The sequence below is a fragment of the Protopterus annectens genome, chromosome 1.part1, assembly GCF_019279795.1.
Source record: "Protopterus annectens isolate FY-2018-M chromosome 1.part1, PAN1.0, whole genome shotgun sequence".
NCBI lineage: Eukaryota > Metazoa > Chordata > Ceratodontiformes > Protopteridae > Protopterus > Protopterus annectens.
Window position 1 is genome coordinate 291,384,375 of NC_056726.1, and position 14,721 is coordinate 291,399,095.

The following is a 14,721-nucleotide window of genomic DNA, read 5'->3' on the forward strand; positions in this document are numbered from 1 at the left end:
GGTTTCGCGAAGTTGCACAAGTGCATCCAGGCGTGTTGTCTCAAGACCGCAGCTGAACCCGCTGCTCTAGCTGCTCCTTCTGATGCGTGAGATAGCATTCGCACAGAGGAGTTAGATATAGACTCAATGGTGGCCAGCTGAGAGGCCACTTTGTCACGGACCTCATCAGACACTGCACCAGCCAAGGTTTCAGAGAGCTCAGAAACCAGATCCCTTTGAAGCCTGGTAAAATGTGCCATATAATTCAGGGACCTGATAGCAAAGGTCGCTGAAGCAAAAGTGCACATCCCTATTCTGTCCAGGGCCCGGGACTCTCTGTTAGGCGGACGGACAGTCTGGCTTTCTTCTTCTGCCAGATCCTTTTTTGTTGCGGCTGCCACCACCAAAGCATCTACAGGAAGACCTTTGGACCAATGGGGATCTGAAACAGGAGGGGACAAGATCTTATCTGGCCTCCGGGGAATAGCATCAGTATCAGGGGCCTTCCAAGTATGACAAGTTCGTCAGCAGGTGGAGTAACCCAAGAGGTAGGGGGCCGGGCGCAAAAGGCCTACAGGAACACAGATTCCTCAGGGGTCGGATTAGACGGCTGGCACTCACCTCTCTGTTTCAGGATTTCAAGGATATCGCCAAAGGATACCTTAGAGGGTGAGCGAGGGAATCCTTCCCCCTCATCGAAATCTGTGTCTTCAGTGAGAGACTCCTCTGTGGAGTCCATGTGCTTCCTCTTACAAGAGCTTTTCTGGTGGACCTCCTCAGCGGGAGAAGCTGGGGAAGACAACGGAAAAGGGGATTCCTTAGGGAATATGTCCTGAGGCCCTTGCACCCGGTGTCCGCTAGGTGCGACTTGTGAAACCAGTGTACCAGAGGAGGGCAGAGGTATAGACAGTCCGGTATCACCAGTAGCAGCGAAAGCCTTCTCCAGTTGGAAGGCTGGTCCACCCGGAGAGGAGTGCATGTCAAGGACAGGGGGCACTCCTCCCCTAAGTGGCTCAGCCTGCCGACTCGGAGTCCCTGGATGGCTGTGGAGCAGCAAGCTATGCGTGTCACAACTGACATGCTGGGTCGTAGCAAAACCTTCCTGCCACGAAGGCAACTGCGGTTCCTTAGTGAGATCCATAAAGGGAACCGCAGAAGGGGAAGACTGTACTATATCCATGGACTTCAAAGGCAATGAAGGAGGAGAATAAGAAGGTGTCTTTGGAGATGGGTGATCACCTCCTAAGGAAGGATAGTTCCTGGGGGGTGGAATACCTCTGGCCAAGAATGCCTGGTCCACAAGACGCAACACATCATGTTCAGAAAAACTTCTAGTGGACCTCACAGAGACTGAGGGAGAAACAGGCCTGTCCACAAAAGAGGCAGACTCGGTGCCTATCTCATCTGACCGCACCTAAGACAACGGGGCCAAGAAAGACTGAACTACTGTAGTCTGCACCGAAGACGTCATCGGTGCAGATGTCATTGTCTGCACCGACACAGGGATCGGTGCTGAAGTGGTTGTCGGTGCCGAAACTAGAACCGACAAAACTGGAGTCAGTAATAAAGGCCTCGGTTCCGAGGAAGATCTCAGAGCTGACGAGGTCAAGGTCTGCGCCGACTGAATGGTCAGTGCCGACACAGTGGTAAAGGTCTGAACCGAGGTGCCCCTCGGTGCCAATATGCAGAAGGCTGCAGGAGAGGACGGAGCCAAAATCACAAATGGAGCCGAAGGCCTCGGTGCTGAAGGTCTGGGTACCGAAAGCACTGGGGCTGACAGAGAGCCCCGGAGCCGAAATTTTTGCCTTTTCAGATTTTGGTTGGTGAGAGTCTCCAGCCGGGGACGAAGACAAGGATTTAGCCTTAGTAGAAACATCCATTTTCTTATGGGCTTTAGGAGGGGTTGAGAACTCTGACCCAGAAATCGCCTCTGAAAAGAGAGATTTTAGAAGTCCCTTCAGTATCAGCTTATTTTTCCTTTCTAACAAAGTTCTATTAGAAAAGTTTTCACATATAGTACAAGGTGGTTCAACAGATAATTGGGAAGCTCCCAAACAATAAACACATAAAGAGTGTGCATCAGAAGTAGGCAGTTTGTGTCCACAATCAGAATACCGCTTAAACCCCGGACTACCCTTTTTATCTGCCATATTAACAAATAGAAAAGTACCAACAAAGGTACAAGAGAGTACCCGAAGGTATGAAAGGGAAAGGATTACCAACGATGGTAAGGAGAAAATTACCCTGCGGTAAAAAGGGTAAGTAAAGGACAGAAAAAAACCTGAGGAGATTATGAACACTATATGCAATAGGACAAGAGACAATAAAAGATCAACTTTTCTGACAGAAAAGTAAGTTGTAAAGCAATTAAACAACAACTGACTGTAGTTAGCTCAAGAGAAGTAGCTTGACACGACTGGATGGCAATGCGGCAAATGAAATCTGAGGTAACGGGGTGAGGGGAATTGTGGGTAACAGTTTAGCTCGAGAGTTTGAAGCTGACGCGAGCTTGGAAAATGGCTGGCTCGGAACCGATACCCATGCGTAAGGAATGAACGAGGATTAACAATATCAGATCACCCTTTACGCTTCACTCTTCTTCTTTTTTTTTTTTTGTAAAACAACAATTTTCATGGTTTTGTAATAGGCGATGACAATGCTGAAGGTATTCAAAGAAATGTAGTGCATGGCATCTCTATAGCTTTCATAGTTTCCTGTAATACATACCACATTTGCTGTGGTCACTAACATTTTCTTAAAAGTGGATCCAAGCTGCTTGCATGTCACCTTAGTTGCAGAAACTCAACTTCCATGAGTTGTAATCAAAACTAAACTATGATGTCAAATAGTAGCTGTGGCACTTGGGACAGAAAATCAGCCAGAGCAGAATACAAGTACGTAAAGACATGCTGCAAGTGCTGTAAATCATCTCAATTTACAAAATGTTCCTGGCTGGTAAAATAAACACGTTAATGACTTGAGACAGTTTTTAATTTTATAATTCGTATAGTTACCATCAAGACATCTGTTGTTATATTTCTTGTACGCTGAAATGGCATCTTCCTTTCTAACAAAAACAACTTCTGCAACTCCTGGCTTTACTAAGCGAGCTCTCTTCAGTGCACCACACACACAAAATAGTTCCTAAAAATCAAAACAAAAATAGTGTACAACTTGGTGAGTGTCCTATTTTAGGTTAGCAATTTCTTGTTCTTCGCAAAAACAGCCAATCAACTCTTCCAATATTTTGCAATAAATGTTTGTTATGACTTCCTACAGGGAAAAGTTTGACAAATGGATATAGTCAGACTTAATGAATACTCACTGACATACCTCTCAACTGTACAGATTTTTGCAGAATGTCCAGATTTTTGCTTCATATTTTTGTGTGTTCCTCCTTAAATCTGTGCCTTTCTGGCAAATAGCTGAAGATTGAAGTCATTAAATAATGACAAATATTTGAGTTTAAGACTCCACAGTCTTCATAAAATTCATGCTAATGCAAAACATATTATTTTATCAACTTTCTAAGTTTGTAAGAGCAATATTTAAAATCTGTCCCTATTTGTCCTCCCATCATTTTAGGCTTTGTCCAGAATTTTTGCTTTAAGAGGTTGAGAGGTATGCTCACTGATTATAAATTACATGCAAGCAATGTGGCTCTAGGGATGGGATGCAACATACACATACCATTAATAGACAGCGAATGACTGCTATTTTGTAAACACAAGTGTTAACATGATGACAACTGAGAATTAACTAAAATGACAAAGCACCGCCTGATTATATTCTCCTTGGTGAAAAGTATACCTGAAAAGCTTACCATTTCCTCATCCCTAGAAAAACAAATATATAAGGAATGCTGTCATTTCTGTCTGCTGCTGACAGGGTTCTGTTTTTACAATGTTCTTTGTCAGATACATCATGGGAAGGGCTATAGTAGCTGACACCTTGCTGATGGAATCTGTTAATTATGATATATTGTACATTCAGCACTTGTAACCTTTGAGTAATTCATGCAGTGATGCATAAAAACCTCACAATGAATATGATACATATATAGGTCTACTATGCTAAGTCTCAATATTCCACAACTCCTCATTCATTTTATTCTCTTGTGTTTCTATCTAGAGTATAAATTCCATGACTGACCTGCTCCCTCAGCCTACTGCAAAAAGGCCCGACTTTGGAAGAACTACTAATACAGTGCAACCTTTTTAAATCATCATTTTTGGAACATATGACATCTACAGCAAGATAATAGATTGCTGGTTATTCGGCTCCCGATTATATTCAACAGCCTGTGATTTACTCTTCAAGACTATTTCTTATTTTACTTAGAAGGTTGTCCACTTATTTGTTAACTCTTAGGCTTAGCAAGAGTGCTCTGCTCAAGCACTAAAACTCCAAACATTCCATTTTCCCACTCAGTGTTTACACCATTCTCCAGCAGTGGTCCTTACAGAATTATCTCCAACAACTGTTTTACTTCTGCTTCTCTACTTCATTCGAACTTACAGGTTTGGCCTTCTGACCACTACCAAACCTCCATATTAGCTAAATATTAGAACATTTTAAACCACAGTTTTTACTAAAATATTACTGATTTTTATTATCTTTGGGAATCCTCTCTTTTACCCTACAAATAGGTTGTACTCTATTACTCATGTGCAGACTGTTGCCTGCTTTGAAGGAGATGTGGCCTGCTTCGTTGCCCTTACCCAAATTCCCCAGCCACCTCCATGGGCTACCAAACTTACAGCCTCTTTTCCATACCCCTATTCTGTCACAATGCTTCTACTCCTTAGAGAAAAAAAAGCACTATACTTTCACACATCTCTAGCATTAAGCTCTCTAGTCCCAGCACAACTCACTGCTAACCACAAACTGCCTACAAATACGGACTCTATATGAACCTCCTCAACCATATACTCCCATTAAAGTATTTACTTCCATCCACATTGGCATAATGGTTAATATGTTTACCTTACAAATACAAGGTGCAGGGTTTAATTAAAAAATGGGATAACTGGCTAGAGTTAAAATGGCCTGCAAGGGCAGTTAGCCTAGTCCTAAAATATGGACCAATGAACAACTACCTAGCCTTTGTAACTACCAACACCTTTAGTTCAAACAAGTAATTTACTTGAAGAGTATCATATGTTTGAATCTCATAGCTGCAAACCTAAAACAAACAAAAGCTTATTCATAACATTCTATCCCTCACCAAATGCTAACACCACAACAACCAAAAAAAGTATTATCAGTAGATAGTGACCAGAACTCAGTTCCTCATTATACAACAATAAATAATTCCTCTACTCCCTCCTCAAAATGTAACAAAATCTCAGAGATGCATGACTGGACTGTCTTGAATTCTTTCTTGACATCATGGTGATCACAGGGTCATGGCTAAATCCTACGCAGGATGAAGAAATCATCCCTCACAGTTCTAGCATCATAAGAAGCTATTGTACAACAATGTAAGCAGCAGATGTTGCCACTCTATAATAAAAACAGTTATAGCTATCTTCCTATTATTACTATTCAATACCAAACTATGATAAAGCTAGAGTCCTAGCAACCTTTCACAGAATTAAAGCGCAAAAAAAGTATGTGCTTCATAGGTATTTACACATCATCTAATATTCACAACAGCAGCACAACAGAAAAAAGAATAACCTGGATCTTATTCAACATAAAATAAGAAACAATAATTATGGGTATCTTTACGCAACTGATTAAATAACCTACAAAAATCACAAAATGTATCCTAAACTGCATACTAACACTCCAGAAAAAAATACTGGAAGCCGGTACCCTGACACCCTAAGTGACTATCACCTAACCTACATAATCAGAAACTATCATAAACCCCTAAACATCTATTTTAACACAAGTGCGGAATCTAAGTTTACAACAGAAACCGTACTGGTACTTTAATGCACTGCAAATGGGCACCCCTGAAAACCGTACCTCTACATGAATCAGGGAATACTTTTAAAAGCACTGTTTGCAGCACTCTTGACCACTGTGTGAAAGAAAGTAAAAGCTATAACAGTACTATAGCTAACTCATGAAACTAAACATTTGATAACAAACATGGTCCAACCCTGGACTAAGTGGCATAAAGAAAAAAAGCCACACAAACTATTAAACCTATAGACAACTTAAAAAAACTCACTAAGACCAAAGTACTTACAAACAAGAACAAAATAAAAAATACAAAGATCATAACTTTCAACAGACTGACCTTAACAAGCCTAAAGAATTCTTGGCCACTAATTACTACAACTAGGCAGAAAGACAACTGAACTCTCTACCTACAGAATCAAATTCTTCCACTGCCTGTACATTTAATGATCACTTTGTAGCTGCTGCGACCTCCTTTTCCCAACAACAAAAATGTAGTCCTCTACTACTTATATATCAATAACCACTCATAGCTTCTCTCGCAACTCTGTTTCCACCACCAACACCATCAAAAAATATCACAAACTTAAACCCACCACAACAAGATCAGCAGCCGACAATCTTTGTTTAATGAAGAGGTGCAAAAGTATTAGCATACCTAGTGTCTATACTGATCAACTGATCAATTAGTGAATCGTATGTTCCAACCCTCTGGGGAAAAAACATATTACTCCCCTGCATACTGGTAGAAACTCCCCTGAACTGTCTAACTATAGCCCATTAGCTCTACACCCACCAATATCCAATATCCTGGAAGAATATAATCACACTTAAACACTAACATATCTCCTAAACAGTGACTTAATGAGAAGTTATGTACCTACCATAACGTTCCATGTTAGTTGTCTTCTCTCGCCTTCTTTCTTGCTGGATGGGTTCGGAGCCGAACCTCGGCTCCGACTCAGCCACTTACTAAAGCTCGAGAGCTAATTTAACCGGCTCGAGGCAACCCTATATCCCATGATGTTAGGCGATAACTACTCGGATCTCGTGTGGTAGCTGGAACCAACATTAGGCAATATAGTCCTCCAACTAGAGAAGAGGAGAAAAAAGGGATAACCCTCTAAAGGTCGCTATCTAAGCTGTAGCTACTCTGGGACAAGCTATTTGGCTGAAAATGCAAGAATTAGAAGTTATGTACCTACCATAACGTTCCATGTTAGTTGCCTTCTCTCACCTTCTTTCTTGCTGGATGGGTTCGGAGCCGAACCTCGGCTCCGACTCAGCCACTTACTAAAGCTCGAGAGCTAATTTAACCGGCTCGAGGCAACCCTATATCCCATGATGTTAGGCGATAACTACTCGGATCTCGTGTGGTAGCTGGAACCAACATTAGGCAATATAGTCCTCCAACTAGAGAAGAGGAGAAAAAAGGGATAACCCTCTAAAGGTCGCTATCTAAGCTGTAGCTACTCTGGGACAAGCTATTTGGCTGAAAATGCAAGAATTAGAAGTTATGTACCTACCATAACGTTCCATGTTAGTTGTCTTCTCTCACCTTCTTTCTTGCTGGATGGGTTCGGAGCCGATCCTCGGCTCCGACTCAGCACTTGCTTAGCTTGAGAACTCCTTTTACCAGCTCGAGGCAACCCTATATCCCATGATGCAAGGCGGAACTACCTCAGATCTCGTTTGGTAGCTAACCTACCCTGCTAAGAACTAACCTAACATATTTAGGAAACCCAAGTTCATAATAAAGAGTCCCCTAATGAAGGCTCAGGAGTAAACAACCTGATAGGAACTCTTCAAGATCTGTCCAGGCCAGGGAGAAGGAGGGAGGGATGCAAGAAAGAAGGTGAGAGAAGACAACTAACATGGAACGTTATGGTAGGTACATAACTTCTAAATGTTAAGTTGTCAATCTCGCCTTCATTCTTGCTGGATGGGACCGTCCTAGCACCTGTATCCCGGGTGGCTCAATGGAACAGACTCTTGAGAACTGTGGAACCAAAACTGGCCCTGTCTCTGGAGGCCAAATCTAACTTGTAATGAGAGACAAAGGTATGAGGAGTGGCCCAAGTAGCTGCTGCACAAATGGTATCAATGGGTAGTCTATCCTGAAAGGCTGCAGAAGTGGACAGACTCCTGGTTGAGTGTGCTTTCGGTTTAGAAGGTAGTTGCTTGCCTCTGAGAGAGTACACATAAGAAATGGTGGAAGACAACCATCTGGATAAGGTCACTTTAGACACTGGGAGACCTTTCCTGTTTTCTGCATAGGAGACAAATAATTGGTCCGATTTCCTGAATTGTTTAGTTCTATGCAAATAGTACCTGAGCTGACGATGGACATCCAAAAAATGAAGCTTTTGTTCAGCTCTGTCAGAATAGTTTGGGAAAAAAAACTGGTAGATCTATGGATTGATTAATATTGGTTTGAGACACAACTTTGGGGAGAAAGGACGGTTCGTTCTTAAGGATACCCTGTCCTTATGAAAACCAAGTAAGGGGAACGGATGCAGAGAGCTTGAATCTCGAAACCCTTCTTGCTGAAGTGACAGCCAGTAAAAATATAGTTTTCCAGGTCAATAATTTCAAAGAACATGAAGCAGACGGTTCGAAGGGAGGTAACATCAAGGATGCCAACATTAAATTTAGATCCCATTGCGGAGGAGGATGCTTTATCGGCGGCTTTAGGAGAAAAACTCCTCTCAGAAAGGCCTTGCATAATCTATGAGACATAATGTTATTATCATGCAAGCCAACATGATACTTGGAAATAGCAGCCAGTTGAACTTTTACTGTAGATGAAGAAGATCCTGACTGAAAAACCTCAGCCAGGAAATCTAAAACAGAATGCACAGGAGCAGTAAAGGGATCAATATTCCTGGAATTTGCCCAAATAGAAAAACGTCGCCACTTGCTAGCATAAACGGTTCTGGTGGACGACTTTAAAGAAGCCACTAAGATGTCTCTGACTGAATCAGAGATCATCGGAAGCCTGGCTAGGGAAGGAAGTGGAGCAACCAAGCAGTGAGGTTGAGAGAATGAATGGCCCGGTGCTGTTGACCCGACTGGTGGATCAAGAGATCCGGAACTGGGTCCAGATGCCAGGGCTGCACCAGGAGGTGACGATGCAGAGACGGAAACCAAATTTGTTGAGGCCAGTAAGGGGCAATGAGAATCAACTTGGCCCTCAAAACGGTGGCTTTCTGAATGATTTGTGGAATCAAGGGAAAGGGAGGAAACCCGGGGCCAATCCTGGGTTAGAGAGTCTCTCACGGGTTGGCCTGGTAGGGGAAAGAGGGTGAAAAAATCGGGGCACTTGTTGTTTTGGGGTGTAGCAAAAGATCGCAACAAGGTGTGCCCCACTTCAGAAAAATCTGGTCCACTACAGATTGATTGAGAGACCACTCGTGAGGCATGAGAATGGATCTGCTCAGCCTGTCCGCCAAGAGGTTGGACCTGCCGGGGATGTGCGTTGCTATCAGAAACCGATGAGAGGAGATTGCCCATTGCCAAAGTCTGAGAGCTTCTCGACAACGGATAGGACCTGGTCCGCCCTGCTTGTTGATGTACCAGACCACGGGCATGTTGTCCGTTTGTACTGCAATAGTCTCCGTGGGAAGAAAGTTGTTGAGGGCTTGCAACGTTAAAAGCACCGCTCTCATCTCCAGGACACTTATGTGCAGATGGTATTCTATGGGTTGCCACGTCCGTGGACCATCCTGCCCTGATAATGCCCCCACCCGATCAGAGAGGCATCCGTAGTAACTGTGGCAACCGGAGGAGGGGAACAAAAGGTCGGCCCTGATGAAGAAGAGGGGAAGATATCCACCAATTCAGATGAGTCCTGCACGATTGTGTGACTAAGATTTCGTGCCTCATCGGAAGACTGTGGAACGACCACTGAGTGAATAACATCCACTGCAGAAGACGCATGTGGAAGCGAGCTAGTGGTAGAAGAACAATGGCGCAGCCATAAGACCTAGAACCTTTAGTATCAGCCTGGCTTTGACTTTGCTGCTCTGCAATAAAATCCGAGCGTATTTTTGGATGTCCAGAATTCTTTGATCTGTTAGTCTGGCTAACATTTTGACGGTGTTTAATTCTGCGCCTATAAAGGTGATAGATTGGCAAGGCCGCAGAGAAGATCTTTCGAAATTCACTGAAATTCCCAAACTCCTGCATAGCTGCAGAGTGTAGTCTCTGGTCTGAAGAAGCTGACACCTGGTGGTGGCGGAGAGGAGCCAGTCGTCTAAATAAGGAAACACCTGGAATCCTTGACGTCTCAGATGAGCTGTGACCACTGCCATACATTTGGTAAACACTCTGGGGGCTGAAGTGAGGCCAAAGGGCAGGGCTTTGAATTGGTAATGACTGGTCCCTAGCCGAAAGCGGAGAAACCTTCTGGAGCGCCTGTGAATCTTTATGTGATAGTACGCGTCCTGAAGGTCTATAGAGCACATCCAGTTGTCCTTGCCCAGAAAGGGCAGAATGGACTGAAGCGTGACCATCCGGAATCTTGCCTTCTTGACAAATCTGTTTAGACTGCTCAGGTCTAATATTGGTCTCCAATCTCCCGTCCTTTTGGGGACCAAAAAGAATCTTGAGTAGACGCCGGATCCTACTTGGTCTGCCGGAACAGTCTGGACGGCTCTTTTTTCTAGGAGCTTTGAAACCTCCTGTTCTGCCAAATCCCTTTGACCGGGTGAGATGTCTGGAAGGGATTGTTGAGGTACGGGATAGCTTTTGAAGGGGATTTTGTAACCCTCGGATATGATCGACTGTACCCACATATCTTGTGAAAGGGAATGCCAGGCTACTGGGTACAGCGAAATCCTTCCCCCGACTGCCTCCAAGGGTGGACAGTCGGGCAACACCTCAAGGGTGCTGAAAGGGCTTCTCAGGAAGAGACTCCCTGTTGCCCTGGTTCTGAGGACCCCCCCTGCCTCTAGGGCGGCGTCTATTATTGTTACCCCCTCTGCCTCTGGGGGTAAACTGACCACGTGTGTCCGGTGTAGCTCCTTGGGCTTTGCAGAACCACATCTTCCCTCCCTTCTGACCCTTGGTATATGGTCTAGAAGGGGTGGAAAAATGGACTCCAACGGCAGAAAGAGTTTTACCGTCCTGCTCACACCTGGTCAAGGTATCCTTCACCTGAGGTCTGAACAAAGCCGAACCATCAAAGGGGGTATTGGTGAAGGACGCCTTAAAGGGGTCCGCAAAATTACAAAGCCGCATCCAGGCTTGACGTCTAAGAGCCACTCCTGTGCCTGCGGCCCTGCTCGCTCCATCGGCCGCATAGGATATGAGCCGCATGGAGGAGTTGGATAAGGAATTCAGGATTGCTAGCTGTGAGGCAATCTTTTCTTGAGCCCCAGCAGCAGAAGGATCCTGGACCACTTCACCTAGTTCCTTGAGAATATCTCTTTGAAGCCTGGTGAAGTGACAAAGGTAGTTCAGCGAGCATAGCAAAGGTCGCTGAAGAAAACATCCGCTTTCCATACCTGTCCATGGTCCTAGAATCCTTGTTAGGAGGATGGACAAGTACTGAAGGATCCGCAAATTCCTTCTTAGTGGCGGCCGCCACCACCATAGCATCCACAGAGACGCCCTTGGAAAGAAACTGTTTGTCCGTAGGGGGCGTAATAAACTTGGATGGTCTCCTGGGGACAGGTTCCACAGAATCTGGAGCTGCCACGCCTTCGAGCCACTACCTGCATAAGTGGGTCGAAGGCGGAGACACCCAGGAGGTGGAGGGTCGGGATCCAAAGCCTCCAGGTATACCGACTCATCCTCGGAGGGGTCAATGGATGGCCAATTCCCCCTCTGTTTGAGGAGCTCAAGGATGTCTGAAAAGGAGACATCCTCAGAGGGGATCGTGGGAACCCTCCGACTCATCTAAGTCGGTATCAGATGTAGTAGACTCAGGGAGTCTGTGTGTTTCCTCTTACGTCCTCTTCCGAGGGGTTCACCTGCAGGATCAGGAGAAACCGGAAGAGGAAGATATTCCCAATGGGGAAACCTGGGCGATGGATCCCTGGGCCTGAGAGCAAGAGGCTGGCAAGAGGTGTCTACAGGCACCGAAGAGGGAGGAGCTAGAGGGATGGACCGTTGACCTGGCTCAGGAGCCAGGACACTCCTCATCACCTCAAAGGCTCCCTCCCGGAGACCGGAATATTCCGTTACAAGGAAATAGGAATTCCCGGCTCCACTGAGAGGGAAGGCTCCGAGGCCGATGTCGGTGCCGAGCTTACCAAAGCCGAAGCCCCGAGAGGGAGAGCGGGGTCGGACAAGGGTCCAATGCCACTAGCCCCCTCGGAGCCGACTAGGGAAACTAGACGACCGGATCCCTCCAAGGAAGGTCTCAAGGAGGAGATCGGAGCCGAAGACGACGGAGCCGAAAAAGGATGTATCGGCTCCAGCGCCGAAACAGTCGCTGTCCCGAGAAGCTCCGGCTCCGAACTCTGGTGGGGAGTTGGAGGAGGAAGTTCAAGGGGTGAAGCAATAGCCAAAGTCTGCTGAGACGGGCTATGGAGCATTTGGGCCAGTGCCTGCGACTTTAACAGCCTGCTTACCACCCTCTCTAAATCGTGGTCAGACAGCCTGGAAGATCTCGAAGATCGGCTCCGATGACTCCGCTCCGACAAAAGAGGAGAACCCAGAGCCGAGTGGATAGATTCCAAAGACGGGGACCGAGATCTCTTCTTGGAGGAAGTCATCGGAGCCGACGTCCTATGGCTTCCAGATGGAGCCGAAGGCTTCTCGGCTCCGATACTGGATACTGTGTCAGCTCCAGCCGGAGTCGACAAGGCAACAGCAGATTGGGTGTCGGAACCGATCGGAACCGACCCTAGCTGAGAAGGAGAAAGATCGGCTCCGGCCGGAGCCGATCTCGACTCCGAAGGAGTCGGAGCCACCGGGGGAGGCTTGGAAGCTGTAGCCTGACCCTTGGATGGCTTGGAAGGCTTACTGGAACCAGGTTTAGTGGGTGAACCTTCCGGCTTTAGCAAGCCACGGAGGATTAACTTGTTCCTCCTTTCCTGCATGACTCGCTGGCTAAAAGAGTGACACAAAGCACAGGAGCCCTGCAGGTGTAAAGGCCCCAGGCAGTAAACACAAGAAGTGTGACCGTCTGTCAGAGACATTTTCTGACAGCACGAGTCACACTTCTTGAAGCCCGAGACCTTTACCTCTTTAGACATAGTCTAAGGAAAAAGAGTAATAAAATACTCACACAGACACACACACACACCAAAAACAGTCACACAAATTAATCCCCAAACACAGACACACAGATAGGGATTAATAAGGAAGGCCTAGGCCTAACTGAAAATTTTTAAAACTTTTTATAAAGTAAAAAATTTTTTTCTATAAGAGGAATAGGGTGATTAAATGTGACACTATACACTAAAAAATAGGAAAAAGGGGAAGACAAACCCTGACTAAAGCTGTTTGAAAACTCAAACTTACCTCAGCTGGCAAAAAAGGAGACCTCTTCGCAAAGCGGCAAACGAGATCTGAGGTAGTTCCGCCTTGTATCATGGGATATAGGGTTGCCTTGAGCTGGTAAAAGGAGTTCTCAAGCTAAGCAAGTGCCGAGTCGGAGCCGAGGATCGGCTCCGAACCCATCCAGCAAGAATGAAGGCGAGATTGACAACTTAACATCAGGATCCTTCAAAGAAGGGAAAATCTTCTCGGTCTGTCCAGGCTAGGGGGATGGAGGGCGGGACGCAAGAAAGAAGGCGAGAGAAGACAACTAAAGTACAGTTTTGTACCTACCATAAATGTAGATGTCCGATAGGTATGCATCTGCAGTCATCACATATGGGTTGTCCTGCCTCAGACAGCCCTTCGGTCGGCCGGATTCCAAAGTCTGGGTCCGGCGTTGGCTGATGTCGCCCTTTCCCCGACGTCAGAGCACCTGGGGTATAAAAGCGTCAGCCGACGCCATCTTCCTCAGTTTTTCTTGTCCCAGATGCCAGGTGCCCTCTAAGGAAGGCTAAATTTGGAGAAATGCAATAGATTCCAAACATGCACAGAAATATATACATATATATATATATATATATATATATATATATATATATATATATATATAAACAAATACACCATAATAGATAACCCCAACTAGCTATGAGAGGGAAAAGTACCCAAGAAATACCACAGAGGGGAAGGAGGGAGGGTAAACCTGACTGCAGATGCATACCTATCGGACATCTACATTTATGGTAGGTACAAAACTGTACTATGTCCTTCAAGGATGCATCTGCAGTCATCACATATGGGTAGAATACCATAGCCAATCTGGAGGTGGAGGATCTATGTAAAGGATGGTGTAGCTAAAATGCCCTGCAGGACTGCCGTAGCAAAGCTTGCTCTGGATCTGGAATATAAAGGTAAGTTGCAATGCTTGGAAAATGTATGCACGGAGCTCCATGTAGCAGCTTCTCAAATGTCCTTGGTAGCCACCCCTCTTAAGAAGGCTGTGGAGGTGGCTGTGGCTCTGGTCGAATGAGGTCTAATGTTAGCTGGCACAGTTTTACCATGAAAGGAGTAACAAAAACGAATGCAATTCCCTATCCATTTTGAAATTGTCCGTTTTGAAATTGCTTTTCTTTGTGCACCAGCAGCATATGCTACAAACAGCTGGTCAGGTTTTCTGTAACTTTTAGTTCTGTCCAAGTAGTAGCGCAACTGTCTGTGTATGTCCAGGGTGTGCAGAAGCTTTTCCCCTTTGTTTTGTGGATTTGGAAAGAAGGTAGGCAGGTGAATAGCTTGGTTTAATGAGACCCTGGATTCCACCTTTGGCATAAATGAAGGATTGTT

General features: G+C 45.4%; 1 protein-coding gene across 2 annotated transcripts in view; it reads right to left on the reverse strand.

The window, feature by feature from the left end:
* The window catches only part of POLDIP3 (DNA polymerase delta interacting protein 3), a 1,331,876-nt gene that overhangs the window by 452,034 nt on the left and 865,121 nt on the right, over nucleotides 1-14,721 (reverse strand). For both annotated transcript variants that reach the window (XM_044074576.1, XM_044074567.1), the window contains exon 7: nucleotides 2,994-3,123. In XM_044074576.1, coding sequence (XP_043930511.1) covers nucleotides 2,994-3,123 — 130 coding nt within the window. The remainder of the gene's footprint in view (nucleotides 1-2,993; nucleotides 3,124-14,721) is intronic.